Source organism: Vulpes vulpes, chromosome 2 (genome assembly GCF_048418805.1).
Source record: "Vulpes vulpes isolate BD-2025 chromosome 2, VulVul3, whole genome shotgun sequence".
Taxonomy (NCBI): Eukaryota; Metazoa; Chordata; class Mammalia; order Carnivora; family Canidae; genus Vulpes; species Vulpes vulpes.
The window spans coordinates 3,684,379-3,710,969 of record NC_132781.1 but is presented as its reverse complement, the minus strand read 5'-3'; the positions used below and the strand labels follow the sequence as shown (position 1 = coordinate 3,710,969).

Genomic DNA, 26,591 nt, shown 5'->3' with positions numbered 1-26,591 from the left:
TGGGCCCCATGGGCTCCGTGGCAGAAGGAAGGTGGTGAGATGCGCCAACCCGAGACTCTCCAGGCCCAACAGCACAACGGGAGGCAGGTGGGCGTGAAGCGCTGGCTCACGCGGTGGCGGGGCTGGCGAGGCTGCAGCCTCAAGCAGAACAGAACTGCTTCCGAATTGCTGCAGAAAACCTAGGCTTTGCTGTTCCGGTCTTTCCACTGATTGGGTGAGGCCCACCCATGTTAGTGGGGACAACCTTCAGTTGGCGGATTGTACGGATGGAACACACCCACGGAATGCCTCGACAGCAGGACGGGACCCACACAGCCCTCACACCCTGTCACTTGTCCTGAGCAGCTTGTGCTGGCCTCACAGGGCCACATGCGTGCCAGGCAGGGAAACCTGGTAGCGCGGCTCCAACCAGAAGCGCGTCTTGTGTCCACCCACCCCACAGTGCACCTGCGAGCACAGGGAGGCGCCAGGACGGACGTGGCCCAGAGCCCGGTGCCGGCCTCACGCTTTCAGGACTTGCCCCAACTTGTCCCGTGGCGCTCGTGCCCGAGACGCGGCCAAGAGCTGTCGGGGGCGCCGCTAGCCGTGCAGGTGGGCTCCTTGTCCCTCCGCACTGCCTCGCCCAGGCCCCAGCCCTGCTCTTCGGGATGCCCCGGGGACGAGGAGCAGCGGGACCCATCGCCGCGCTCGCCTCCTGTTCCCCACCTGGGCCACGCCTGGCCGCCAGCTCCCGCAGACGGGGGACTCGGGCTCCTTCCTGCCCTCACATTCCCAGCACCCCACAGGATCTGGGGTCTCCCCACCACCGGCCACAGCAGCCACACCCCCTCCTGCCCCAGGCCTGGGTGCCGGCCGCCCCTCGGCCTGCCAGGCCCCTCTCCCCGTGGCTCATGGGAGACTGAGAGGCCATCGCCTCCAGGCTGTCCACAGGGCAAGGGGGTGCACGCGGCACAGCGGGGCTCGCGCACTCGCAGCAGCCTGGCCAGAAGCACAGGATCCCAAGAGAAGCTCATTTTGCAAAACACATTTTATCAATAAATAGAGTCCCAAGCAGGACACGGTCCCCTGGGTGCCCCCCGCCCCCCTGCAGGTCCAGCCCTCATGGGCTGCAGAGTCCGGGGCGGCGGCTGTGCCTCCAGGGCCGCGGAAACAAGGGGCACCGGGCACAGGCCATACCCGTGAGCAGATGCAGAGCCGCCAGGCCTGTCGCTGTCCTACCAGGCGTCCGGATCGCCCGCCAGCCGCTCGGCCTCCTGGGTCCTACCAGCCCTGCCAGAAGGGTGGCGGGGGGGTAGTGTCGGTAAGGGGCCCCGTAACCTCGGGGCGCTGGAGGCGAAAGTCCCTCTGGCGACTCCCAACAGCCCTCAGAGGCTGCCCTCAGGCCTCCCAGGAGCTGGACAGACCTGCGGCTCCCAGGGCTGAGCCCCGGGGCCTCGGGCTGCACCAGGGGGACCGAGGGGGCAGCTCCCAGGCACCCCGACTTAGAAGGAAAGGAGCCACAGCACCCAGCAGCATGGAAGCAGAGCTGGGGAAGAGGGCAGGGGGGAGGTGGGCGCTCCCAGCGCCCCGCCATGCCCGGCCCCCGCCCCTCCGCGCTCCCGCCAACCCCTCCACGGCCCCTCACCTCCTCTCCTTCCTCTCGTAGACAGAGTGAAGCTTGTTGATCAAGAAGATTTTGTCCTCCCCCTCCTGGAAAGGCCAGAACGCAAAGGGTGAGGGGACAGAGGTTGTCCACCCATCTGTCCCCAACAGCCCTGCTCCAGACCATTCCATGCGACAAGCACAAATTAAAGGGCGGAGGAGGCACCAAACGAGGATGAGCCAGGCAACGGGCATATGTAGAGAGCTCAGCTTCCTAGCGGCCAAGGCAAAAAAGGAATGTGGTCGGGGCCGCGGTGAAGGCCACAGCCAGCCTGACTTGATCTAAACCTGGTCCCGCCACTTGATGGCTCTGTGTCGGGCCAGTTCCCTCCTCCCTGACCTCAGAGTCACCGGCTGTGAACGGGGGACAAGTGTCTGCAGCTCAGGGCCTGTGTTCGCTTCCCGCTCTTGTTCTAATTGCCACCAACTTGGTGGCTTAAAACAACACAGGGTCACATTTCGGTTCTGGAGCTCGGAAGTCCAAACGGCTCTCCGGGCCCGCGATCAGGCTCAGCCAGACTGGTCCCTTCTGGGGACTCTCGGGGAGCACCTTCCTTCCTCTGTCCGGCTTCTGGAACCTGCCCGCAGCCCTTGGCTTGAGGCTCCTTCCGTCCGAGTTGGTGGGGACAGAGGACTGTGCCCTTGAGTCGGCCACCCTGGCCCGGCCCCGCGGCCTCGCGGCCTCGCATCCCGGGCAGGGCCCGGCCTGTGCGGGCTCTTCTCCCGCCCGGAGAACCAGCAGGCGGGGCTGGGCTGCTCCTCCCACATCGGCCCCGCACCTCCACCCGGCGCAGCCGCCCCGCAGGAGGGCAGGAGCTAGCTGCCCAAACCGGCCTCCGGCAGCTGTGGCCGGTGCCCACCGCAGCCGAGACGCCTGGCCCGCAGCCCTGCCCGGTGGGCGCGCCCCGCCGTCCCGCATGTATCAGGGAAGGCGATGCGGGGACCCCTGTGGTGTTATTGGAACCCCCAAGATGTGGGAGCTCAGGGACCTTCCCGCCCGCAGCCCCTGCCCGGCATCGCTGAGCCAGCAGCAGGGTCCCAGGCCCTCGCAGCCCAGCCCTGTCCTGCCCGCCGACCCCCCGCGCCGGACCCCCAAGTCCTCCTAAGACGGCGACGCAGGCAGCCACCAGCGCGCACCATGAGGAGGTGCAGCTCCCGGCCCCACGTGGACGCCGGGCCACGCACACAGCTGGCCCCAACGTGGCTCAAGTCCAGGCATAGTGCGAATCTAGCCTTGGGGCAGGTCAGGGCCCACCCAGGGCAGGACGACCCCCAGACTCTGCGGTCACCTGCTTTGAGCAGGATGGGGGGCCCAGCAGCCGAGCAGGAAAAGGGCCTCCCTCGGGGCGGGCAGACCCCCAGGGGCCCACCGTGCAGTGGGCGTCCCCGGTCCTGGGCCCGTCCTGCCTCTCCACGCTGTGATGACAAACTGCAACGCGCTTAATAAAGTGACTCAGGGGGCAGCCCTGGTGGCTCAGCGGGTTTAGCGCCACCTTCAGTCCAGGGCGTGATCCCAGAGACCCGGGATCGAGTCCCACATCAGGCTCTCTGTATGGAGCCTACGTCTCCCTCTGCCTGTGTCTCTGCATCTCTCTCTGTGTCTCTATGAATAAATAAATAAAATGTTAAAAAAAAAATTTAAGAAAATTAAAAAATAATAATAAAGTGATTTAGGGCACCCAGGGGGCTCAGCGGTGTAGTGCCGCCTTTGACCCAGGGCGTGACACCGGGGTCCTGGGATCGAGTCCCACATCGGGCTCTCCGCCGGGAGCCTGCTTCTCCCTCTGCCTGTGTCTCTGCTTCTCTCTCTCTGTCTCATGAATAACTAAGTAAAGTCTTAAAAATAAAAAAAGTGACTTAAATCCAGGACTGCTTTTAACCTTACTCCACTCCTTTGCAAAATGAGGGCACTGAACGGGATCCATGTCCCAATGTGAGTCCCCCAAAGAGTCCAAAAACTATTTCCTGAGTCTCAAAAATCCTCACAGAGGTTGCACCCCCGCAGGCCCGCACGCCCTAACATGCCGCCCTTCTCAGCCGGAGCCCAAATCCCAACCCCCACCCCGTGCCACCCTGAGCCCGTCCCCTGGAGCCCTGTCCTGAGGGGTCTCTGCGGCCCAGTGGCTTCACTCCCCGTCTCTGCTCAGTACGAACCACACCTACTAACAGGGCGAGCCTTTCGGCAGCCGGGCTGGGGGAGCTGTGCCAGCCAGCAGGTGGCCCCAGGGAGTTGGGGGGCTGTGCCAGCCAGGAGGTGGCCCCAGGGCAGGGAGGGGCACTCACGTTGCTGATCTGCTCCTTGAGGAGGCACATGACCCTCCGCTGGCCCTTCACCACCTGGATGTTGAGGTAGATGACGGCCCTGCGGGGAGCCGGACACACAGGCGGTCAGGGGGGGTCCTGAGCAGCAGCCGGGGGGACAGGACGGCCCCACCGGGGTTCTCCTCCCCGACGCCCGCCTGCGCACACTCACAGCAGCAGGGCCGACACCAGGTAGACGGGGAAGGTGTTTTCCACCAGGTAGCGGTGGATCCAGGGCACCCAGGACACGCTGGGGCCCGCCTGCTCCAGACGGCGCACCCACACCTTGCCCGCCTCGTACATGGTGTCCAGGGTCCGGAAGGGGCCGCAGGTGCTAGAGGGCCTCACCCTGGGGGCGGACGGCGGCTTGAGCCCCGAGCCAGGCACGGGCAGCCCCCCGAATCCAGGGGCGGCTCCACGTCCCCCGGGCGAGGACCCACTCACTGCCACACGGCGTAGCAGAGGAAGACGGCGGCTCCCAGGAAGGAGGGGAAGCAGAGCAGCGAGACGAAGACGGTGCTCATGTGCGAGGCCAGCCACGGCCTGCGGGGCGCCTGGCAGTTGGCCATCAGGCTCGTCTGGGGACAGAGGCTGAGCTCGGCCACCGCCCGCCCGACTTCCCTCCCCAGGCCTGGGGGGGCAGGGGGGCAGGAGGGGGCAGGGGGGAAGGGGGGGCAGGCTCCCCAGCTCCGCCTCCTGATTGGCAGAGGGGAGACCAGGCACTGCGGCCACCTCAGGGCCGGTGCCCCGCAGCCTGGGCACACGGCGCCCCGTCGAGCAGCCCGGACAGAGCAGCCTGGACAGAGGCTCAGCCACCGAGCCCGCCCGAACCCCAGGACGCATCTGGCCACCCGGCATCCACGGCGCACCCCAACGGGCTGCTGGCCGGCCCGGGAGCGCGGTGGGGGCGCACTCAGCCGACCCCACGGCGCCCCGGGCTGCGGGGCCCACGGCTCTCGGGCGGAGGGCAGGGCTCCGCGCCGCCAGCCCAGGGCCCACCCGGCCGCGCCCGCTCCCCGGGGCCCCGCGGGCACCTTTACCTTCTTGACGTAGAAGAGGCACAGCAGCTTGATGATCTGTATGGCGGGGAGGAGGGGCGAGAAGAGGACCCCCAGCCTGGGGAGGGGGAAGGGGGGCCGGGGTCACGAGCGCTGCACAGCCCCAGGTCTACGCGGCCTGGCTCAGGTCACCCCGAGAGGCCCCGCGCCCTCCGTGACCCAGCCCCCGCCCAGCTGGCTTCAGGTCCCCGGGGAGGGGCAGCACTGCGCCCCGGAGGGGTGAGGGGCCGGGCCCACGTCACCGCACACTGCCAAGGGGGCCCCGCTGCAGGCCTGAGGGGACCCGCCCCGCGCGAGCCCGGCGGCCGAGGGCAAGCGGAAGACGCTCACCAGGTCAGGGTCTGCCCGTAAATCAGCTCCAGAACGTTCCCCGCAATGTCAAACTCCGGCTTCTCCCGCTTGAGCTTCTTCTCAGAGATGAGCCTGCGGCCGAGGAGCCCCCAGGGTCACCAGGGAGCACCGACCCCAGGGCCGGGCCGCAGCAGGCAGGCGCCCGGCCCACTCGGGTCCTCCACCGAGGGGTGCGGGCTACGGCTGACTTCCGCTTGCTCTTTTTTCTTTCTTTTTTCTTTTTTTAAGTAATCTCTACGCCCAACTTGGGACTCGAACTCATGACCCTGAGATCCAGAGTCACACGCTCCCCCCACTGAGCCAGGCGCCCCACGTCGTGGTCCTTCCGACGCCCAGCTCTAAACGTGCGCAAGCGGCATCAAACGTTTTACTGACTGTTAAACATCCCATTTTAAAATTATTATTAAACTCACATATTCCCAGAAAAAAAAAAAAACAAATAGAAATAAAAGCAGCAGCAACGCCAGCGCCCGGGAGCCTTCTGGAAACGCACCCCCGCCCCCCCATCCTCGTGCATTTCCCATCCTCCACGGAGGCCTCCAGCGAGCAGCACCCAGGTGGGCGGCGCCCAGCCCCCCGAGGGTGGCCCGGGGGCTCAGCTGGCCTCACCTCCACACCAGCTCCCCGAAAAGCGTGTCCAGCAGCACGAAGATGAAGTCCAGCACCATGAGCCGGTACAGCTCCTGGCCCACGAAGTTCTCCCAGCACTGAAAGACACCGGGCCTCGGCCCCTGACCCGCTGGCCACCACCCTGCCCGCCACCCGCACCCCTGGCAGCAGGGCAGCGCCCTGGGGGTTGCCCTCCCTGCACCCCCACCTCACCTGCTCCTTCAGGACGCCCACCCTGCGCCCCAGCCAGTGGTAGCAAAGAATCCCCAGAATGACCATCTTGAGAATGAGGTTCCTGTAGGGGACGAGGAGGCGGGGAGGGCTGAGAGCGGAGCGGGGGACAGAGGCCGCGCCCCAGGAAGCCTCCACCTGCCCGGCCTGGCCGCGCACCTGCAGATGGCCACGTACACCTCCAGCACCGGGGAGTCGTGCCGCTCCAGGGCCGCCAGGCAGCGGTACAGGTAGGGGGCGCCCAGATTGAGGACGCATACCACGGTGGGCAGGGCCAGCAGCGCCCCCTCCTGCTCCGTGGACACCGGGCTCTGCAGGAGGAGGGGCGGCGGTCATGGCAGGGGCCCCATCCTGGGGCCGGCTCCACCCACGGGCCCTGGCTGGCGGGGGCTGCCCGCAGGGCCCCCCGGGTGGAAGGAGCACCCGCAGCCCCTATCCTACCCCCCCAAGATACGCCCGCCCAGGCCTCCCAGTCAAACCACACAGGAAGGGGGTGGGGACGCAGGTGTCTGGGAAAGCGAAACAGAAGAGGCAGGAGGAGTGAGTGAGCAAGAGCGAGAGGGCGGGCGGGTGGCCGGGGTGGCGGCGCGGGGACCCAGTCACCAGGGACCCGTCTGAAGTAAGCAGGGGCCTGACCCTGTGGCCAGGGCCGTGGGGACTGTCCGCCGTCGGCCGCACCTTGATCGTGAGCTCCGAGAAGGCGTAGACGGCCACGGTGCAGCCCAGCGCCGTCCCCAGACACAGCAGCCACACGAGCCCCAGCACGGCCACCTGCCGCAGCCGCCCGCACAGGCTCTGGGGGACCTGCCGCAGCTGCCACTCGGCCAGCAGCTCCTGTGGGCAGCGGCCAGCCCGTCAGGAACCGCATGGCAGACGCACAGACACACACGGAGACCCGGGGGTGGTCCCCTGGGCAGCCCGGGGGGACCAAGGGGCCGCCACCCTCCCACCCCCAGTGCCACCACCCGGCCCTCCCCTCCCTCCCCACCTCTGCCTCTGAGCCCCCCTCCCTGCTGTAGAGGTGGGCGGCCCCCCAGCTGACCAGGAGCCCCGAGGCACGAAGGACACCCCGGCCAGCCACGGGAGCTCCCCGAGGGCAGGAGGGCCCATCGGCCAGGTCAGAGCTGGGGCCCCCCTGACACAGACCCCAGACACGCAGAGACCTTCCCACTGGGCCCCGCTTGGCCACCGGCCTTGGGCAGGGGACTGACCCTTGGAGGTGGCTCTGCTCATGGGCAGCAGGGAACACTGACAGTCCCTACCCTGGGCTGCTGTGCTGAGCCCGGGTGCGCGTGGGCAGGAGCCCCAAGAGCAGCCTACTAGGCCTCTCGCAGGGGAGCGGCAGCCCCTGGGGGTGGGGGCCACCTGACACGGAGTCCGCACGGGACAGGGGACAGGCCACCAGCAGAGACCGGGCCTAACATGCACGCCACACCTGCCGAGCAGTGTCCTAGTAACAGGGGCTCCCAGGCGTTCGAGCCCGCCCCCCATTAGAGACGCACCCCGGGACGATTCCCGGTGCTAAGCCGTGTCTCTGGGACCAGGGGCCCCTGCGGCTCCAGCTGCGTGGACCTTAGTGTGCCCGGGCCAGGTCTGCAGGAGCCCAGCAGGTCGGGCAGTGGCCCCAGGGGCTCCCCCGCCCCCGGAGTGGCTCACCTTCAGATGGGTTCGGATGTTGTCGTGCTGGACGCGGGAGGCCCGTTTCTGAGTCACCTTGTGGTCCCAGGAGCAGAAAACGGTGACGGCATGAACCCCCGCCGTGCTGCCCACCCGGTAGCTCTCCCCAAAAGAGTGCGACATGCTGGGAGGAGCAGAGCCAGGCACAGAGGTGACGAGGGACACAGAGGCCAGGGGAGAAGGCAGTCAGGGACGCTCCCCGCAGCTGAAACCCCCACCCACTCTGAGGAGCCCTCGGGGTGCCCGATGGGCCTCCGCCGACGCCCTGCCCCTCCTCCAGCGCCGCGCCCTGGGCTGCCTGCTGCGGACCGCTGGCCACCCATCAACCCGGCTAATTCGGTGCCCACCAGCCATAGCGGCTGGAAGAGGGCGGGCCCCATTGCCCACTGAGACGGTGGGCGCCTCCCGCAAGACACCGCTGCAGAACACGGTGACACCTCGGGCCTCTCGCACTGCCCGTCCAGGACCCAATCACCCTCCTCTGCTTCTCCCCCACCCACTCGTGTTTAACCTTCCTGTGGGACATGAGCACCTCCCCTCAGAAGCCAGCCTGACTCAAACTCTCCTCACTCCTCAGCACACACCTCTGGGGCTCTGGATTTTCCCAGCCCGCTCCCTGATGTCTTCTCCCCTAGACGGCAAGTGCCTAAAGGAACCAGGCACCATGCTCATTCACCTTCCTGCCCCGAGCTAAGCATGGTCGATGTTTGTGGGTGGAGGAGATAAATGGTTGGGTGGCTCGGTGGGTGGATGGATGGATGGATGGATAGATGGATGGACAGAAAAATGAGTGAATGGATGGACAGATGGACAAATGGACGGAAGGACAGACAGACTGAAGGATGGATGGATGGATGGATGGATGGATGGGCAGATAGATGGAAGGATGGGTGGAAGGACGGATGGATGGATGGAAGGATGGACAGATGGATGCACAGAAGGATGGATGGATGGAAGTATGAATGGATGGATGGATGAAAGGAAGGATAGATGCACATAAGGATGAGCGGATGGATGGATGGATGGATGGATGGATGGACATCAGGAAGGACAGATGGATGGACAGAAGGATGGATGGATGGACAGATAGATGGAAGGATGGGTGGATGGGTGGATGGATGGAAGGATGGACAGATGGATGAACCAATGGATGGACGAGTGGAAGGACAGATGGATGGATGGATGGATGGATGGATGGATGGATGGATGGAAGGATGGATGGACAGATGAATGGATGGATGGATGGACAGAGGGATGGACAGATGGATGGATGGAAGGATGGATGGATAGAAGTATGAATGGATGAATGGACGGAAGGATAGATGGATGGATGGATGGATGAATGGATGGAAAGATGAATGGATGATGGACAGAAAGAAGGATGGATGGATGAGTGAATGGATGGATGAATGGACAGAAAGAAGGATGATGGAAGGATGAGTGGATGGGCGAATGGAAGGATAGATGGATGGATAGATAGAAGGAAAGAAGGAAGAGTAGATGGACAGAGAGAAGAGTGGGTGGACGGGTGGAAGGAGGGACCCGGGAATGAACGGCTGAGTAGACAATCAGTAGTACGCAGAGCCGAGGCCATATGGTGGGGGGCCATTACCTGTACACCAGGGTGATGCAGGTGATGAAGAAGGCCACGCCCACAGTGAAGAGGTAGGCCAAGGGCATGTTGTAGGGCAGGCCGTCTGCCTCGCGGCTGCACTGACCGTCGAGCGGGGGCACACACGGCTGGTTCAGCGTGGTGTTACTGTAGTAGCCGTAGTACATGACGGTGTGGGTGAAGCGGCCCTGCAGGGAGGACGCCCCGTTGAGTCAGGGACTCTCCCGCCTCCCACACCTGAGCCAGCCTCAGGCTTCCAGAGGCAGAGGGACGGCGGCCACAGGGCAGGAGGAGGGCACCAAGGGAGCCCGAGGGCCACAGCCATCCCGGGGCTTCCCAGCCCCACAGAAGTCGGGGCGGGACGGACACCAGGGAGAGGCTGGCCGCAGCCTGGAGTCACAGCACAGGCAGGGGTGGGGGCTCCCCGGGGGAGGCAGGGCCCCCACCTGCAGAAGCCCCCGGCCCCCCCGACGGCTCCCTTGCCCCGGCCCAGCCCTCACCGCGCCGGTGAGCAGCTCCAAGCCCGTGAAGGCGGGGACGGCGCCCGGGGAGGCTGGCGGCGGGAAGGCGGCCTGCACGCCCACGAGGAAGGCCAGCAGGGGCAGCAGCAGGAGGGCGTTGAAGGCCAGCAGGGTCTTGAGGAAGAGGAAGTAGGAGAGCACGCTGGAGCCGAACTGGCCTCCGATCCGCTTCAGGGCGTAGCGCCAGGGCATCAGGGCGTGCAGCCCCGAGAGCAGCCCGAGCCCCAGGCTGTGCAGGGCCTGTGGGGGCAGAGGCGGGAGGGGGCCGGCCTGAGCTCGGGGCCCCCGCCGGGCAGCCCGGTCCCCCCCCAGACAGGTGGCTCCTACCAGGACGCAGGCGTCCCGCAGCCGGCCGCAGCAGGGGAGGAGCCCACGGCGGCCCCGGCGGCCACGCCGCTTCCGCGTCAGGGTCCGGCTCTCCTCTCTGGGGGCAGAGGCGGCCTCAGGGCTGGACCGGGACGGGCCCCAGTCCCTCCCGGGAGCCACCCGCCGCGTGCCCAGGGCGCTGCCCACCGCCGCCCAGCGGGAAGAGCCAAGGAAGCGGGTCTCGAGGCCACGGGCACTGACCGCAGGCAGCGCTTCTCGGCCAGGCCCAAGGGCATCCCGCGGAGCATGTGGTCCCGCTGGGCCACCGGCAGGCCCTGGAGCTCCTTCACCAGGAGGAACCGCTTCTCTACAGGAGGAGGGGCCCTGTCAGCCCCCCGCCACATGCCCCTCTCCTGTACCTGTCCCCGGGCCCCGGACAGGCCCGCAGACCTCAGCCCACCCGCCCAGGCCCGGCCAGCCGCTCTCCGCCCGCACAATCCACACCAGACCCCGCCGTGGCCCCCACTAGCTGTCTCCACTCCCCCACCACAGCCTATGAACCCTAACTCTCCTCCTGGGTCCCCACAAGCATCTTGCTCTGACCCCCAGTGCACCTGAACCTCACTGCCTTGACCTGTGACACCGGCCCTGCTGCACACCAGCCTCCCACCTCAGGGCCTTTGCACAAGGCTCTCTGTGCTAGTGTCCCTTCCTCCAGGGAGCCTCCCTGGATCCCCGTCGTGCCGCCTGCCTTTCCTCAGTCACCCTCATCTGAGCTTGAGTCTGCTCTTCCATTTAGCTGGTTCCTGCCTGTGTCACTGGGCAGAAAGCAAGCCGCGGGACAGCTGGGCCTGGTCTGCTCGCCACCGTCACAGCCCGAAGCCGGCAGCACGTGTCCCACCCAAGCACTCAGCGTGGGGGCGTGGGGGCTCCATCCCTGGGGCATGGGTCCGCTGGCTCACCCTCCTCCTCCAGGGCCACGGGGTCCAGCTCCAGGTCGTAGAGGCGGAGGCTGGGCCGGGCAGAGCGCCCCACGCCCCTGAGCTCGGGCCGGCTGACCCTGCGCCGGAGCCGCACGGTGCGGTTGTAGTACTGGGAGATGATGGCCCCTCGGCTGCGGCCTGCGGGGGGGCGGTCAGGGGCAGCGCCGGCCTTGCCCCCCAGCCCCCGCCCCTCCCAGGACCCAAGGAAGTCCCTTTCCAAGAGGCCTCCAGCACCACCGAGTTCCCAAGGGCCTATTTTTAGCCCTATGACTCCGGAGTCGTTTTTGGAACCCAGTGGGGCCGCAGGGGCGGTGCGGGGCCTCCGGGCAGTGGCCGGGAGCGGGGGCCGAGATCTCCACCTGAAGCCCCAGGCGCCCCGGGGTGCGGGGGGTAGAGGGCCCACTCACCGATAGTGCGGCTGGGCATGCTGGCCAAGATGCGGAGTGTGGCCGTGCTGTGGACGAGGGGGTCCTCGGGCCCCAGCAGGGTCTGGTGGCCGCTGCCTAGGAGGCGGAAAGACACATCCAGAGGTCCCAGAGACCCGGCTGGTCAGCCACGTCCACCACCCCATCCCACCCCATCCCCACCCCGGGCCTGCAGCCCACTGGGAGCGGCATCCTGCCAGGCTGGCCAGGCTCAGCACCCCGCCCGCCACATCCCCATCCCAGCATCCCCATCCCAGCGCCTGTGCCCCGGGGGGCCTGAGCCACACCCAGGGCCTGGCCTGGGGGCTCGCCTGGGGGGCTCACCTGGGGTCTCCGGGGGGCCCGGCTCCCTCTGCTGCAGCTCCAGACCCTCCTCGGCCACCCACTGGCTCTGCTCCTGGATGAGCTGATAGAAGGAGTCGTGCACTTCGCTCTCATCATAGGGGCTGGGCTCCGGGCTACAGGATGAGGTGGGGGGGCGGGGTTCAGCTGCCCTGGCTGCCCCCCTGTCCACAGGCCCCAGTCCAGGTGGCTTCTGGGGCGAGTATGAGGGGGACATCCCTGCCCTCCAGCAGCCCCACCACACCGCCCCGGCCCCAGCACACTTACCCATGGTCCTCCGGGGTCTCGGGAACACTGAGGACAAAGGTCAGTGGCTGGGCCATGTCGGTGACCCACGCCCAGCCGGTCTGCAGACCTACGGCTGCTCAGGGCTGCTCAGAGCCTGGGCGCAGCCTCCGGAGCCTCCCGCTGCCCATCTGGGGAGACAGGGAGTGGTGCACCGAGGCGGCCTTCAGTGCCTGGGGCCGGGCCAAACCGCCCGCTCCCTGGGGCCCGTGGGAGGCGCCCGCGGCCGAGGCCCCCCAGCCCCAGCCAAACACGTGGTCGGGTCAGTGACTCCAAATAAACCTCCTGCCTGAATGGGCGAGGGGGAGCCCCTTCCACTGCCTGAGGGCGAGCGGAAGGAAGTGGGGGGGTCTGAGCAGTCCCCATTGTTTCCTCTCCGGCGCCGCCAGTCCCCAGTCCTGGGGAAGCGGGAAGGGGGTGGGGGCCCGGGGACGCAGCTCCCCTAGCAGCTCCCCCAGGCGCCCGCTCGGCCCAGGGCCCAGGTATCCGCGACCCTCCTGGTGAAAAAGGTCAGGGCAGCTCCCAGACCTTCCTGTGCCTGCCCTGTAACCCCAGAGCACTTCCTCTCACAGGAAACCCTCCAACGGCTAGACCTCGCCCCACAACCAGCACCCCCCTGGGTGGGGGGTCCTCCAGCTGCGCCCACACCCAGCACTGCCCGCCCTCACCCCCCAAAGGGGATCACGGCACTCCACGCCGGCTGAGCTAGGGTGCTGCAAGGTCACCAGGCGCCGGCAGACGACTCCCCTACATTCCATCACCCGGGGGGTGGGGCGGGCAGCTGGCTGGGGGGGGGGGGGGGGCGGGTTACACAGGCCGCCTTTGTCCCGCCTTTGTCCAGGCTGAGCCCTCTGCCACCGCCCGGGGCAACTGGAACCAGGGCGGCCTTGTCTGGGCTCCTCACCCTGTGGGAGTGGCGCAGGGCGCAGCCCAGCAGGGGCCCAGTCCTGTCCTCCCCCCTCCCCCTCCCCCTCCCCCGACGCGCAGGAGGGAATCCAGCACTCGGAATAGTTGGCTGAGCTCGAGGGGGCTTCCTGGGGGGGGGGGGGGCGGCCAGGGTGCCCAAACAGCGTCCTCACTTAGGGGTGCAGGCCGTCCAGTCTCTGAGCCCAGCCCCGCAAAGTCTGAGCCCCTTCCTCTCCCTCCAGCGGGAGCCGGCGGTGGGGGGCGGGGGCACCACCACCAGGGAGCTGAATGGGGCAAACAGATGGACTTGGAGGTGAGGGTGTGCCCCCCGCCCGCTCCTGTCCCTAGGGCTGGGTCCCTCCACACAGCCCCTCCCAGGCCCACACCCCTTCGGGGGCGCGGGTCGTGGGGAGGTGGGAGGTGGGAGGTGCTCAGAGGCCCGGCATCCGCGGCCGCGGGGCTGGGGGCTCCCCGGGCTCCCCCAGGCGACGCCAGGACTTCCGCGCAGCGGGCACCCTGCCGCCCTCCCCGGGCCGGCGCGCCCCGCAGGGTTTCCGGGGTTCTCCATTCCTGAGCCCTGAGCAGGTGGGGAGGGGCAGGGTGGAGCCGCTCCCCGGGAACGTTCCCGCAGCCCGGGGGGCCCGGGGGGCCGGGGGGGGGCCGGGGGCGAGGGCCCGGGGCTGCCGGGCGGTGCGCCCCTCCCCGGGGGCCCGCGCCCCGCCCGCACCCCGTGGCCGCGCTTACCTGGGAGGCGCGGGGGAGGGGCGCCCTGCGCGCCCGCGAGCCGCTCACCTGTCCCGGGAGCCGCGGTCGGGGCTCGGCCCCCGGGGCGGGGCCGCGGGGTCAGGGGGCGGGGCGGAGGTGACCGGGCCCAGAGGCGACCTGGGTCGGGCGCGGGGGGCGGGGCGGGAGGGGGCGGGAGGGAGCAGCGCCCCGCCCGGCCCACCTGGGGGCCGGCCTCCGGCGTCACGTGACCCTGCGCCCCGCCTCGGGCGACCCTGCCCTCTCCCTGCCGACCCGCCGCCCCGTGTCCTCCGCACCCCGAGGCCTGAGCTGCGGGGTCGACTCCAGTCGCGGTGGAGTCCGCGGTGTCCGTGGGACTCAGTTTCCCCAAGTTTCAGATGGGGACACCTCCCAGCCCCCCGTTTCCCAGGGCGGTCATCAAGATGACACGAGGCTGCAAAGCTCCGCTGATGGAGGCTTGCGACACCGCGTTGGGCAACCCTCCCCTCCCCGCAACCCCTGGGGACCAACGGCTTTCCCGAGCCGGCTCCGGGGCCGGGGCCACCCCCTGGGCGGGGCGGGGTTTCTGCTCGGTTCTGGCGCACGTCCTGTGGGCTAGACGGGGAGGAGGGGGCGCGACCCGGGAGGGGGCACCTGCTGTGCCCACTGCTGCCGCCTTGGTTGCCCCCCGCCCCCCCAAGCCGGGGAGTGGACAAGCAGGGAGGGGAGTGGACTGTGCTCCGGGCGCACGGATGACCAGCAGGCCCCCGGGGGTCCTCTCCCAGGGCAGAGTCTGGTCCATCGGGGAGCACCCACTTTGAGAAAGCCTGGCAGGTCAGAGGGCAGGCTCCCAGGATTGGGGTGAGACTTGGGGGGATTTGGACAGTGTTGGGGGGCACATTCCCCGTGTAGGGAAGCCTTGGGACGCTGGCGGGCGGGAAGGCAGAGAGGTGGGCAAAGCCAGGATTCCCGAATGAAAAGATGTGATGCAACCGGTGAAGGGTCCGCTGACCTGAAGTTGGACAAAGTCGGAGGGGTCAGGGTTGGGGCTTCTCTGCAGCCACCGCTGTGGGCCTCAGGCGGGTTACCTCGGGCTGCATCTTGGCACAAGGCCCCCCGGGCCTGCCCAGCCCTTGCCTCCCCCCACCCCGCCCCGTCCCCGCACACCCATCCATGCTCCAGCCACATGGTAGTTGCGTGACCTGGCCCCACTTGCAGGTCACGTCCTGTAGGAAGCCTCCCTGTTGGAGCACTTGCCACTTCCTGTTGACATGTACTTTTGCTGGTCTCTTCTCCCCGCCCCCACTCTCTGAACCCACTGGGTGCTGGGCCCCAGCACCCAGCGTGGAGCCTGGCGTGGAGGAGGGGCTTGGAGAAATAAGGGGTTCCAGGCAGGGATGCAGAAAAGCCCGCAGAGCTCAGCAGGCTGGACTGGGCCCTGAGGAGGGAGGAGCGGGCACAAGAAGGGTAAGACCACAGGGTCTCCCAGGGGACCCCGGGACACACAAAGGGCCAAGGGGGGCTCTTGAACACCTTGCCTAGCTGGCGCAGATGGCACCGACTCCTGAGCCCTTGCCATCCTCCAGGCTCTAAGTCCCTGCCTTGTCCAAGAGCCAGTGACCCGGAGGGAAGTTGAGGATTAAGGCCAAGGGCTTCTGGAACCAGCGGCCCCAGGCGATGGGACCCACCCATTCTGTCACCATCCCGCTCTCCCCAGGACAGCCTGCCACCCGCAGATAAGCAGCCAGGCCCCCGCCCCAGCTGGGGCTTCCCAGGCCTAGAGAGATCTGGTGGGGACAAGCCCGAAGGAGCGGGGGGAGAGGGAGATGGGGGCGACCCTCGCCCTGGGGACCCCAACCCCATGGGGTCCAGAGGCCACCTCCCCACACACCATCCACCTGCCTGGTCGCCCCGTGCCGCAGGAAGTGGCGGCCCTGGCCCCAGTGAAAGCAGAGGAAACTGTCGAGGTGGGAGCCAGAAGTGGAGGGGGAGGAGACGGCAGGAGAGCTGGGGTTCCTGTCATGTGACACCCCAACAACCATCCCCCTCCCCCCGTCCCAGGCTCCCTCATGGTCTCGCCCCGCCTGGCCCCTGAGTGGGTCCAACAAGCGGCTCCTTGGGGACCGGGTCCCTTGTCCCCAGGTGAGCAGGGTGCAGAGTGGGGGGAGGAGGCAGAGAGTGAGGAGATAAAAGGGAGAGCCCCGCAGTGTGGGGCTGCTGGGGGTAGGGGTTATAGCTGCCACCAGGGTCCCCTTCCCGAGTCTGGGGCTGTAGTCACGCCCCCTCATCGCGGGTCCCTGGGGGGCGGGGCAGACCCAGTCCTGGGGGCTGGACCACAGGTAGGGGATGAAGGGGGTCCCAGCACGTCCAAATCCGGGGTGCCGCGGGATACTTGATCCTAGGAACTGTCCGGGTGTAGGGCAGGGCACCAGTGGAAGAATTAGCGGAGGGAGCAGAGCCGGAATTGTCTTGCCAAGGGGTGACCCAGAAGGCCCGTGGCCCCCGGCAGCAGGGGGGACGGGTACCGCAGGCCTTGGGACCCAGCTCAGTCCTCTGTGGCTACGCCTGGCCTTGGCTTTGCTGGGACGGGCCATCTGTCCGTGCTCTTTAGACCTTTCTCCCCGTTGACAAACAGGGAAACTGAGGCCTCTGGCAGTGTGTTGCTCTGAGCTGTGGACGGGGACTGAGCCGGGATCCGCCCCAGCTGAATTCTCTCTCTTCATCTCTGGCCGTACCAGGGCCAAGAGCTTGACGCTCGCCCAGCAGGCACCCCACGTCCCTTCCAGGAGGCAGCGCCCCCAACCTCCCGGCCGCCGCAGAGATGCTGAGGCAGTGGTCAGTGGAGTCCGGCCAGGCCTCCCGGGAGCCAGAAGCCGGGGTGGAGGAGCTGTGGGAGCAGGAGATGGCGCGGCTGCAGTCCTCCCAGGCGCTGGTGCGGGAGCTGCCCTATGCCATGGTGGACAAGCGCTGCATCCGGTGGGTGCCGCGGGGCTGACAGGCCAGGCCAGGGGGTGGCGGTGGGTGGAACACCCAGAGGATGCACCTGTTGGATGGGGGGAAGTCACAGCAGGGGCAGGACTCCTCTGGCCCCTGGCACTGCTCTGCCTGGCCCGGGGAGGGGCGGGGGCGCGGTGCGGGTGGCTCAGGGACGCCCCCCCCATCCCAGGCAGCTGCGGGAGCCCGAGGGCGCCAAGACCTCCTGCTGGCAGCGATGGCAGCGCCGGCGGCGGGCAGTGGGGCGGCGCCTCGGGGAGGCAGCGCGGCGGCTGGCCCAGGGCTTCGGGCTCTGGGACGGGGCCCTCTACGAGATCGGAGGTAGGACCCCCACCCGCACCCCACCTCCCACCACCCCTCCCTGGAGTCTCAGTGTCCAGTTTAGCAACCCGAGGAGGTCACCATCCTGCTTGCCGTCGCCCTCCCTGCCCCCACCAACTCCCCTGCCCCCCACCCCGCCCCCAGCAAACGTCGCCCTCCTTCCTTGCACACCCCTCCTGCCCCGAGCGTGGGTGACAGCAGCCCCTGGTGGCCATCACAGGCACTGCGGGGGAGCCTGGAGGTCGGAGGTCCGGGAGGCGGGTCGCCCGCACCCCGCGGGGTCGATGGGCCCTCGGATTCCCAGCTGGGCCCCTGGCCTGGCGCGGCTCCCCTCGCAGGCCTCTTTGGCACCGGAATCCAGTCCTACTTCACCTTTCTCCGCTTCCTGCTGCTGCTCAACCTGCTGACCCTGCTGCTGACCGCCAGCTTCGTCCTGCTGCCCCTGGTCTGGCTCCGCCCCCGTGACCCAGGCCCGGCCCTCAACTTCAGTGAGTGCCCCGGCCCGAGGGAATGAGGGCCCGAGCGCCCACCTGCACCCTGAGGACCCTGGGGGCTGGTGCAGGGCTCAGAGTGTTGGGACAGCCCTGACCCTCTGCGTCCTGATCCTGGGCTCCCTCCTGCCTGAGTCCAGCCCCGGGACGCTCCCTGACCGCGCCTCGTGCGTGGCCTGCCTCCTGACACCTCCTCAGGGCCCTGCTCGGGCCTCCCCAGGATGGGGGGCTATGGAGGAGGTGGGCACAGAGCCTCACCTATGCCTTGGGGACCCCTCCCTGCTGGTCCCCTCTCCCCCCTGCAGCCCTCCAGTGCTCTGATGGCCTCCAGTCCCAGACTGGTGTTCCCAGGTTCCACAATCAACTCTGGAATGTCTTAACTGGCAGGGTAAGTGAGCCCTGTCTTGGCTGTGGACCAGGGAGGCTGGGGGACCTGGACAACTGGCCCCAGGGGACCGAGGTCTAAGAGGATCCCCGTCCCTCCAAAGACATTTTGGCTTCTAGGGGAACGGTTTTACACAAACAGGCTGGCGGGGACAATGGTGGGCTCAGAGAGAGGCTGCGGCCAGTACGCATGGCCCAGACCCAGGGACACCCAGCACCCAGCTGGGGTCGGGGTGCAAAGGACAGAGGAGGAAGGGGTCCACATCTGTGGGACAGACACCCCCCCACCCGCATCCCAGGAAGCCACTGAGTGGTTCCCGAGCTCCTGTATCCCACCCTGCCTCTTCCCCAGAGCTGTGTGGTCTTGGGCAAGTTGCCCAACGGCCCTGTGACTGTGACGTGCGGCTGCTCTCGCTCCCCCGGGATGAGTAACTATGAGAATTAGTGACTTAAGACACGGGGAGCACTTAGCACAGGGCCTCATGACCCCGTTGTCACCATCCACATCCCTAGGCCTTCAACAACACTTACCTCTTCTACGGCGCCTACCGGGCGGGTCCGGAGAGCGGCTCGGCCTACAGCATCCGCCTGGCCTACCTCCTGAGCCCCCTGGCCTGCCTCCTCCTCTGCTTCTGTGGGACTCTTCGGCGGTGAGAGCAGAGCCTCTGCCTCGCCCTCTCTCCCTGACCACCCCCCCCTTTGGTGTGGCACCCCAAGGTAGCAGGAGGGCCCCGGCTCCTGTTCAGTAAGGCTCATCCATGGTTCCAGGGCCCGAACAGTGTGTCCCCAGATGCGGAGCCGGGGACACCGCCCCTGCCTCCCCACCCCCACCACACGCTCGCACCCCGGGCCGTCAGGGGCTTCCCACCCCAGACCTGAGCCAGGGCGGAGCCCCTCCCCCATGGGCCTTGGCCTCCTGCTCCCTCCAGGATGGTGAAGGGGCTGCCACAGAGGCTGTTTCTGGGCCAGGACTACAGGTCGCCCGTCAGCGTCAAAGTGTTCTCCTCCTGGGACTTCTGTATCCGGGGGCAGGAAGCAGCCACCATCAAGAAGCATGAGATCAGCAACGAGTTCAAGGTGTGTGCGGGTGTCTGGTGCGTGGACGAGCGCGTGAGCGTGCGTGACTATGTACGCGAGCGGGGGTGGTCTGGGAGTGTGTGCACAGGCGCGTGCACGGGGTGTTCTAGCCAGAGGGGCGGCTCTGCCAGTGCTCGGGCGTGAGCACACGCACACAGGGCAGGGAGGGTGGTCCACATGAAAGCCGCCTCCATCCCTCGCCGCCCCTGCCCCAGTGACTCGCCAGCCCTGCCTGGATCCCCCCACGATCGCTGACCTGGACCCGATGGGCACCCTCTCCCTCCACGCAGCGCCCTGCCCGCGGGGGACCTGACGGTCTGTGTCCCCGCCCCCACGACAGGTGGAGCTGGAGGAAGGGCGTCGGTTCCTGCAGGTGCGGCAGCAGACCCGGACCCAGAGGATCTGCCACCTGCTTACCTACCTGCGGGTCAACGTCCTCATCGGGCTCCTGGTGGTTGGGGCCATCAGCGTGATCTTCTGGGCCACCAAGTACTCGCAGGACAACAAAGAGGTGCCAGGCGACTGACGTGCACCCGTTCAGTCCTGCCCACAGCTTTGGTGGGAGGAGACGGGACGGTCCCACCTGGCAGATGAGCAAGCCGAGACGCACAGGGAGGTTGACACCGCCTCTGCCCGTGGTACCCGAGAGCCGAGCTGCCACCCGGAATAGTCCGAGGGCTTCCGGAGGCCAGGCCTGCACCAGAGTGGCACTTGAGGGGGCTGTAGGGTGTGGGGGAGCTGCCGGGGCCCCCCAGTACATGGGCACCCCCTACCTGCTCTTTCCTGCAGGACTCACTGTTCGTGCTGCTGCAGTACCTGCCCCCTGGGGTCATCGCCCTGGTCAACTTTCTGGGGCCCCTGCTATTTGTTTTCCTCATCCAGCTGGAGAACTACCCCCCCAACACTGAGATCAACCTCGCCCTCCTCTGGTGAGTGGCGCCCCTGGGGGTGACAGGTGGGCCCCCGTGGGCAGGGTCAGGTTCAGAAGGCCCGGGGGCACATGAGGGTGCTGTGTCCTGCTGGCCATCTGACCCCCTGGCACCAGAGGGCCTGAGCATGCAGGAACTTCCAGACAACACAGTCTCGGGAACCTCCCTCTAAGGTTTTCCGGTCCCTTCTGTCCGAAGCAAGCCAGCAGCCTGTACCATGCAGCAGCCATTCAGAGGGGCCAGGGACAAAACAGCCAGAAGGGCCTGGGAGCCAGCTCCACACACACGGGAGGCACACAGCTCTCACACGCCCCTAGGGTTTACACCCCTTACCTTGACAACCTTCACGTGACCTGCAAAAGTGGGGACCTTCCTCAGCCCCATTTGACAGATGAAGAAACTGAGGCTCGCAGAGGTCAAGTGCCTCCGCAGACGGCAAGCTCACCGTGCCCTGCTGGGTGCAGGTTCACGGGCAAGCCCTCCTCCACCCCCATGCTCTGCTCTGTGCCCCCTCTCAGGACCAGGATCCTGCCTTGGACCTGAAGCCCCTCTTGCGCAGCAGCCCCCTACCATGAGCTCCAGCTCCACTTTTCTGTCTTCTACCTGTCCAGTCACCACAGCCCCCCGCCCCCCCACTTAGCTCTGTCTGCTTTCCCTTCTGCTTCCCCCAGTGCCGATGCAGCCCATTCAGCTTTCCTCCAAGGTTGACTGTGGTCTGAAACTTTATTTTTGGAATAAGTAGTAGCACATGCACATGGTAGAAAGTTCAAAATGCTCAAAAGGATGAAGGATTAATTAAAAAAAAAAAATCAGCCCCTACTCACCCTGCCTCCCAGCCTCCCTCAACAGCAGGAGACTTCTGTGCCTGTCAACGCTAAAAGTCCACGCTTGGGCATAATGTGCGTGTGCTGGTTTGGGGGTACACCATCCCACCTCTGCGATCCGGTGCCGCATTATGCGGGAGGGGGATGCATGGGATCGGGGCGTATGAGACGGTGTAAGACGGTGTAAGACGGTGTAAGACGGTGTAAGACGGTGTAAGACAGCTAGGGGATCGACAGGCAGGAGGAAGACCAACCCTGCTGTGAGACAATGGAAGGCCCATATATGCCTGCAAACAGCCAAACTGAGTGTGGCGGGCAGTGGGGGGCGGAGGGGGGCAGCTGGGCCCCACAGTGTTCCCCAAACTGATTTAAAAATAGAACCCTTCTCTCAGGAATCATCTAGAGACCAAGACCCTAGGGAACACGCTTTGGGAAACATTGCCAGGGACGGAGCAGGTTGGAAGGAGGCTGGGCTCTGGATTTAGAGGGGGCCGGACCCAGAAGAGACACCATCTCAGAGACCAGCCACCCCTGTAACCCGGGTGGAAGGAGCGTGGCACCTGAGCCCCTCCCCTGACACAGCCCCACTCCCCGCCCTCACCCCGCCCCAGGTGCGTTGTCCTGAAGCTGGCCAGCCTGGGGATATTCTCCTTCTCTCTGGGCCAGACCGTGCTGTGTATCGGCAGAAACAAGACGAGCTGTGCGGCCTACGGCTACAACGCCTGTGATTACGAGGTGACTGGTGGCTCCATCAAAGCCTGTCCCTCCTGTCCCTTTCTAGTCTCACCTTTGCTGAGGGCCGCACACCACCAGGGGGCACCATTCCCGGCTCACTGTGCACTGGCAGGGGCCTTTCCCTGCTCAGATCTTACGCTGGAGGCCCAGGTGCTAACTTAGCAATCAGATGGGACTCCGGGCAAGGCTCCTAGAGCCTAGAGGCCCCCGGTGGGGGGGGGAGGGGCAGCCGGGGACGGGGGTGACCAGTCCCCCTCTGCTCCAGTGCTGGGAAAACGCGGTCGGGGAAGAGCTGTACAAGCTGAGCATCTTCAACTTCCTCCTCACCGTGGCCTTTGCCTTCTGCGTCAGCCTGCCTAGGAGGTGAGGCACGGGGACATCGTGGGAGAACGGGGCCTGTCCGGGGGTGGCCGCTGGCCACAGCCAAGGGCGGGCAGCTCGGCACACCCATCTCCGTGTGAACGACGTGGTCATGACTGATGGGGGTACCTGGACACTCCCCTCCCCCAGGCTGCTGGTGGAGCGGTTCACGGGCAGCTTCTGGACCTGGCTGGACCGAGAAGAATTCCTGGTGCCCAAGAACGTCCTGGACATCGTGGCGGGGCAGACAGTCACCTGGATGGGCCTCTTCTACTGTCCCCTGCTGCCTCTGCTCAACAGCATCTTTATCTTCCTCACCTTCTACATCAAGAAGGTGAGGCCTCCCGGGCTGGGAGGAAGCAGGGGGTGCAGGTGGGGGGGCCTGGGGCCCACGATCCCGTCCTGCTTCTGCCCGCCCCCTCAGCGTCACCTCCCTGGGCCTCAGGCTCCCCGGCACCTGGGGACTGGCTCACAACCCCCGTGTGCTACTACTTGCCCCCAGTACACCCTCATGAGGAACTCCAAGGCATCTCCTCGGCGATTCCGCGCCTCCAGCTCCACCTTCTTCTTCCAGCTGGTGCTCATCCTGGGCCTGCTCCTGGCTGTCATGCCCCTGGGCTACGTGGTCAGCAGGTGAGGGCCGCAGAGGCGCTGGCGGCCGGGGGGGCAGGCAGCTGTCACCTGGGGCCCTGACGCCAGCCCTTCCCTGGCTGTCTCTCCCCAGCATCCACTCCTCCTGGGACTGTGGCCTTTTCTCCAACTACTCAGCCCCCTGGCAGGTGGTCCCAGAGCTGGTGGCCCTCCGGCTCCCGCCCTCTGGCCAGCGCATCCTCCACTACATCGGCTCCCACGCCTTCAGCTTCCCCCTTCTCGTCCTGCTCAGGTGCTTCTCAGGGCAGCAGGGGCCATGGGAGGGCACCCCGGGGAGGGGGTCCTTCCTTCCACGCCCCCCCCACCCCAGGCACTCTCCTGGGCTCTGGGAGCCAGACAAGCAGAGCCAGGGAGGCAGGGTCCCAGAGGACGGAGCATGGGCACAAAGGCAGGGAGCCCTGGGTATGTCACCTGTAAAGCAGGCACCTGTGTGACCACAGGGGAAGCCCAGTGCCTCCTGCAGACCCGCTGAAACCCTGCCCTGTAGAGCAGAGGGGCTCTGCGGGAGGAAGGAGAGGGAGGTAAAGGGGTCTGCAGAGAAGAGAACCCCGGGAGGCATTTTTAAGACACCGAGGTGGGGAGAGAAAGTAGGGGAGACACCTTCCATCCAGGGATGACTGACCTCGGATCCCTGTCTGTCCAAAGCCTTGTCCTGACCATTTGCATCTCCCAGTCCCAGGCCAATGCCAGGGCCATCCGGGGGCTCCGAAAGCAGCTGGTGTGGGTGAGTGTCCTCTGGGCTTAGGGAGGGGCCAGACGTGGCCCCGGAGTGTGGCCCGGAGCCGCATGACAGGAATATGGCTCAGGAATATGGCCTTTGGCTTGGGGACACGGGTCTGATAGGATGCTACGGCAGTATCATCACCGGCATCCACCAGCAGCAGAGCTGACCTTTGAACTCCGGCTTTGGTGGCGGGCATGAGCCGGCCCTAGTGGGGCGAGGTCTCAGGTCGGGCGGGGCGGGACCCGACGGGGCGTGGCCTCTTCTGGGGGCGGGGCTCTTGGCGGAGGGGCGTGGTCTCTGGCTTCGCTGGGGCGGGAACCTGGAAGGGGCGTGGCCTCTTCTGGGGGCGGGACTCTGGCGGAGGGGCGTGGTTTCTGACCGCTGAGGCCGGAACTCTGGAGGGGGCGTGGTCTCAGGTCGCGCGGAGCGGGACCCGGAAGCGGCGTGGCCTCTTCTGGGGCGGGACTCTGGCGGAGGGGCGTGGTCTCTGACTTCGCTGGGGCGGGGTCCTGGAGGGGGCGTGGTCTCAGGTCGGACGGGGCGGGATCCGACGGGGCGTAGCCTCTTCTGGCGGGGCTCTTGGCGGAGGGGCGTGGTCTCAGGTCGGGAGGGGCGGGGCCTCTTCTGGGGGCGGGACCCTGGCAGAGGGGCGTGGTCTCTGACTTCACGGGGCGGGAACCTGGAGGGGGCGTGGTCTCAGGTCGGACGGGGCGGGATCCGACGGGGCGTGGCCTCTTCTGGCGGGGCTCTTGGCGGAGGGGCGTGGTCTCTGGCTTAGCTGAGGCGGGAACCTGGAGGGGGCGTGGCCTCCTCTGGGGGCGGGACTCTGGCGGAGGGGCGTGGTCTCAGGTCGGGTGGGGCGGGGCCTCTTCTGGGGGCGGGACCCTGGCAGAGGGGCGTGGTGTCTGACTTCACGGGGCGGGAACCTGGAGGGGGCGAGGTCTCAGGTCGGGCGGGGCGGGGCCTCTTCTGGGGGCGGGACTCTTGGGGCAGGGGCGTGGTCTCCGCTTGGGGGCGCGGTTGGGGCGGGGCGGGGCATCGTTCCTAACCGCCGCTTGTCCCCACCCCCCTCCCCCACAGCAAGTCCAGGAGAAGTGGCACCTGGTGGAGGACCTGTCGCGGCTGCTGCCCGAGGGCCCCGGCGTCCCTGTGGGGCCCGAGTCCCCCCACTCCCGAGCTTCGCGCCCGCGGTCCTTCTGCCCCGGGTTTCCGTGCCCGGGCTCCCCAGGCCCCAGGGCCCCCAGGCCGGGACCTTGCCTCGAGGACTCCGTCTCTAGATTCCGCTTCTCCAGCGGCGCGGAGCTGTAGCACCCACTCCTGCCTCCGCCAGAGCGTCCCCAGGGCCTGACCTACGTCCCCACAACCAGAGTGCCCCTGAGCCCCAGCCCCCCGCGCCCTGGTGCTGGAGGCAGAGCCCAGGGGCAGCAGGAAGAAAATACGGGAAGTTGTGTTTGTGTTTTTACCTCAGTCCTGTAGACTATTTTTGGTGAATGTTTTATAACGTACCTAGGACGTCAGGGCAGTAACCCAGGAGTGCAGTTTATAAATACACATCCATGGGGGTGCTCAGAAGTGCTCCCACTGGGGCAAGACCTGGCGCACCAAGGGCGTGCTGGTTCTGGGTGCACATGGGCCCCCACAGCCCCAGCTCCGGAGCCACACCTGCACCAGCACCCGGCGTGCATTCCTGACCCTGATGGGGGTGGGGAGGGGGGCGGGGGGGTTCCAGGGCCTACTGGAGTCTGCGGAACAGAGAGTCCACGGCCAGCCTCTCCCTGGCAGGGTTCCTCATAGTCCGTTCTAACCCAGGACCCCACATCAACAAAGTTGGCCTCTTCAGGACCCCGGAGCAGGGGCCCCTCGGCCACACCTTCTGCAGACCTGTTGCTAACCCTCCTCTGTGCCCCTTCTCACTGCCTCCCCCACCCGTAGCTGTGGCTTAAGAGTGGTGAAGAAGAGGAGGGTGCTAGGCGTGTACAGACCTGTGCCGAGAGACACACAGAGGCGTTCGCCTGGGCCGTGAAGGCAGGGCAGGGATGCAGCCCGGGGTCTCCCACCGCCCCTGCCTCTCCAGTGGCTCGCAGTCCGTGGCTCTCAGCCTTAGGGGACTGGCCCTGTGCCGGGGCTGCTGATGTGGTCGGCCCAGGTGCAGCCAGCAGCCAGGCATTGGGACTTTTTCTAAAGCTGCCAGGTGACTCTCTCCAGCAGCCAGGGTTGAGGATCCTGGCCTAAAGAGCTGTTGGGGGGCGTCCGTGAAGCATCTGCCTTTGGCTCAGGGTCCTGGGATGAAGCTCTGCATCCGGGCTCCCTGCTCAGCAGGGAGTCTGCTCCTCCCTCTCCCTCTGCCCCTCCCCCTGCTCATGCCCTCTCTCTTTTTTAAATAAATAAATTCTTAAAAAAAAAAAAAAAAAAAAAAAAAGAACAACTGTCAGGAGGGAGGATCAGGAGAAAGCCCACGACATGCTTGGCAAGCCTCTACTTCAACCAGGGGCCCGGCACCTGGCAGGATGTCCAGCCTGGGCGCAGCTCTGGCCTGGTGCCCTCAGGCCCAGGCCTTCATGTGGGCTCTGAAGGCTTGGCTGGTTCGGCTCCTCCTGTTACTGTTCTCTCAGTGTCACATGACCCATCAGTCTGTCAACAAGTGCAGAGCCTTGTTCCGGGGAAACACACAGTGCTGTGTGCTCCACGGGCAGAGGGCCACCGGCCTGTCCCAGGTGAAAGTGACACATGTGAACAAGCAGCTTAGGGCCAGAGCGTGGCCCCGACCTGCAGCAGTAGCTGCGGCTGCCCCCCCAGAGCGTGGTGGAAATGCAGATTCTCAGGCTCCACGAAACAGAAACAGAAACTCTAAGGATAAGGCCCAGCACTGTCTTGTGATGAGTCCCCAGGGGTGATGCTGCTGGTGCCCAAGTGCTAGGAGGCTGGAACACCGGGGTCCTTGTCTCATCACTCTCTCATGCCTTCAGCAGATGTTCACTGAGACCCAGCCAAGTGCAACACCAGCGAGAAGACAAGCTTGGGGAGACCTGGGGAAGTCAAACTGGGCCCGTTTGCTCGGCTGAAACATGGGGCTGAGACCACCGTCCTCTGAGTGGCTGTGAGAATTAAATGAGCAACGACTTAGCAAGCA

At 66.5% G+C, this 26,591-nt stretch overlaps 3 protein-coding genes across 16 annotated transcripts in view; 1 reads left to right on the top strand and 2 right to left on the bottom strand.

Moving 5' to 3' along the window:
• The window catches only part of TMC6 (transmembrane channel like 6), a 16,926-nt gene extending 1,862 nt beyond the window's left edge, over nucleotides 1–15,064 (bottom strand). The window contains exons 1-21 of one of the 12 annotated variants that reach the window (XR_011999486.1): nucleotides 13,993–14,101; nucleotides 12,325–12,473; nucleotides 12,040–12,173; nucleotides 11,698–11,793; nucleotides 11,270–11,428; nucleotides 10,569–10,674; nucleotides 10,329–10,425; nucleotides 9,981–10,241; nucleotides 9,481–9,668; nucleotides 7,848–7,992; nucleotides 6,870–7,025; nucleotides 6,351–6,502; nucleotides 6,174–6,255; nucleotides 5,961–6,058; nucleotides 5,331–5,423; nucleotides 4,983–5,058; nucleotides 4,387–4,520; nucleotides 4,115–4,291; nucleotides 3,809–4,003; nucleotides 1,625–1,689; nucleotides 1,177–1,269 (exon numbers count right to left, since the gene is read on the bottom strand). Coding sequence is in view for 10 of the 12 variants with exons in the window: in XM_072746510.1 (XP_072602611.1) it covers nucleotides 3,658–4,003; nucleotides 4,115–4,291; nucleotides 4,387–4,520; nucleotides 4,983–5,058; nucleotides 5,331–5,423; nucleotides 5,961–6,058; nucleotides 6,174–6,255; nucleotides 6,351–6,502; nucleotides 6,870–7,025; nucleotides 7,848–7,992; nucleotides 9,481–9,668; nucleotides 9,981–10,241; nucleotides 10,329–10,425; nucleotides 10,569–10,674; nucleotides 11,270–11,428; nucleotides 11,698–11,793; nucleotides 12,040–12,173; nucleotides 12,325–12,380 (2,556 nt within the window). In the remaining 2 variants the exon portion in view is untranslated. Of the gene's footprint in view, nucleotides 1–1,009; nucleotides 1,270–1,624; nucleotides 1,690–3,507; nucleotides 4,004–4,114; nucleotides 4,292–4,386; nucleotides 4,521–4,982; nucleotides 5,059–5,330; nucleotides 5,424–5,960; nucleotides 6,059–6,173; nucleotides 6,256–6,350; nucleotides 6,503–6,869; nucleotides 7,026–7,847; nucleotides 7,993–9,480; nucleotides 9,669–9,980; nucleotides 10,242–10,328; nucleotides 10,426–10,568; nucleotides 10,675–11,269; nucleotides 11,429–11,697; nucleotides 11,794–12,039; nucleotides 12,174–12,324; nucleotides 12,474–13,010; nucleotides 13,122–13,992; nucleotides 14,102–14,983 lie in introns of those variants that run through there. The other 11 variants (XR_011999487.1, XM_072746518.1, XM_072746519.1 and 8 more) reach the window with 11 other exon arrangements.
• On the bottom strand, nucleotides 14,037–16,259 carry LOC140595822 (uncharacterized). The gene is made up of 3 exons (XM_072740977.1): nucleotides 16,215–16,259; nucleotides 15,870–15,930; nucleotides 14,037–14,983 (listed from the first exon to the last, which is right to left on the bottom strand). Exons 1-3 carry the CDS (start codon nucleotides 16,257–16,259, stop codon nucleotides 14,037–14,039), a joined length of 1,053 nt encoding a protein of 350 aa, XP_072597078.1.
• TMC8 (transmembrane channel like 8) lies at nucleotides 16,010–26,591 on the top strand. Of its 3 annotated transcripts, none has more exons than XM_072746522.1 (16): nucleotides 16,010–16,113; nucleotides 16,710–16,947; nucleotides 17,138–17,286; nucleotides 17,625–17,774; nucleotides 18,083–18,165; nucleotides 18,675–18,811; nucleotides 19,091–19,238; nucleotides 19,579–19,749; nucleotides 20,028–20,167; nucleotides 21,603–21,726; nucleotides 21,992–22,089; nucleotides 22,237–22,420; nucleotides 22,661–22,719; nucleotides 22,811–22,969; nucleotides 23,383–23,461; nucleotides 24,542–26,591. In XM_072746522.1, the coding sequence occupies exons 2-16, from the start codon at nucleotides 16,793–16,795 to the stop codon at nucleotides 24,767–24,769; spliced, it is 2,064 nt and encodes a 687-aa protein (XP_072602623.1). In that variant the 5' UTR covers nucleotides 16,010–16,113; nucleotides 16,710–16,792; the 3' UTR covers nucleotides 24,770–26,591. The 3 variants fall into 3 exon arrangements, with proteins under 3 accessions (XP_072602623.1, XP_072602621.1, XP_072602622.1); XM_072746520.1 differs by having other exon boundaries at nucleotides 22,589–22,719; XM_072746521.1 differs by lacking the exon at nucleotides 16,010–16,113 and having other exon boundaries at nucleotides 16,677–16,947; nucleotides 22,589–22,719.

Bases quoted from the DNA above. Each gene is read 5' to 3' on its own strand.
- TMC8 (XM_072746520.1), top strand. From the start codon at position 16,793: ATGCTGAGGCAGTGGTCAGTGGAGTCCGGCCAGGCCTCCCGGGAGCCA. The intron at 19,239-19,578 runs GTGTGTGCGGGT...CCCCCACGACAG, and splicing joins AGATCAGCAACGAGTTCAAG to GTGGAGCTGGAGGAAGGGCG. The intron at 22,090-22,236 runs GTGAGGCACGGG...CCCCTCCCCCAG, and splicing joins TGCGTCAGCCTGCCTAGGAG to GCTGCTGGTGGAGCGGTTCA.
- LOC140595822 (XM_072740977.1), bottom strand. From the start codon at position 16,259: ATGAGGGGGCGTGACTACAGCCCCAGACTCGGGAAGGGGACCCTG. The intron at 15,931-16,214 runs GTGGCAGCTATA...CCACCTCGACAG, and splicing joins GACTCGGGAAGGGGACCCTG to TTTCCTCTGCTTTCACTGGG. The intron at 14,984-15,869 runs GTGGATGGTGTG...GTCCAACTTCAG, and splicing joins GGCACGGGGCGACCAGGCAG to GTCAGCGGACCCTTCACCGG.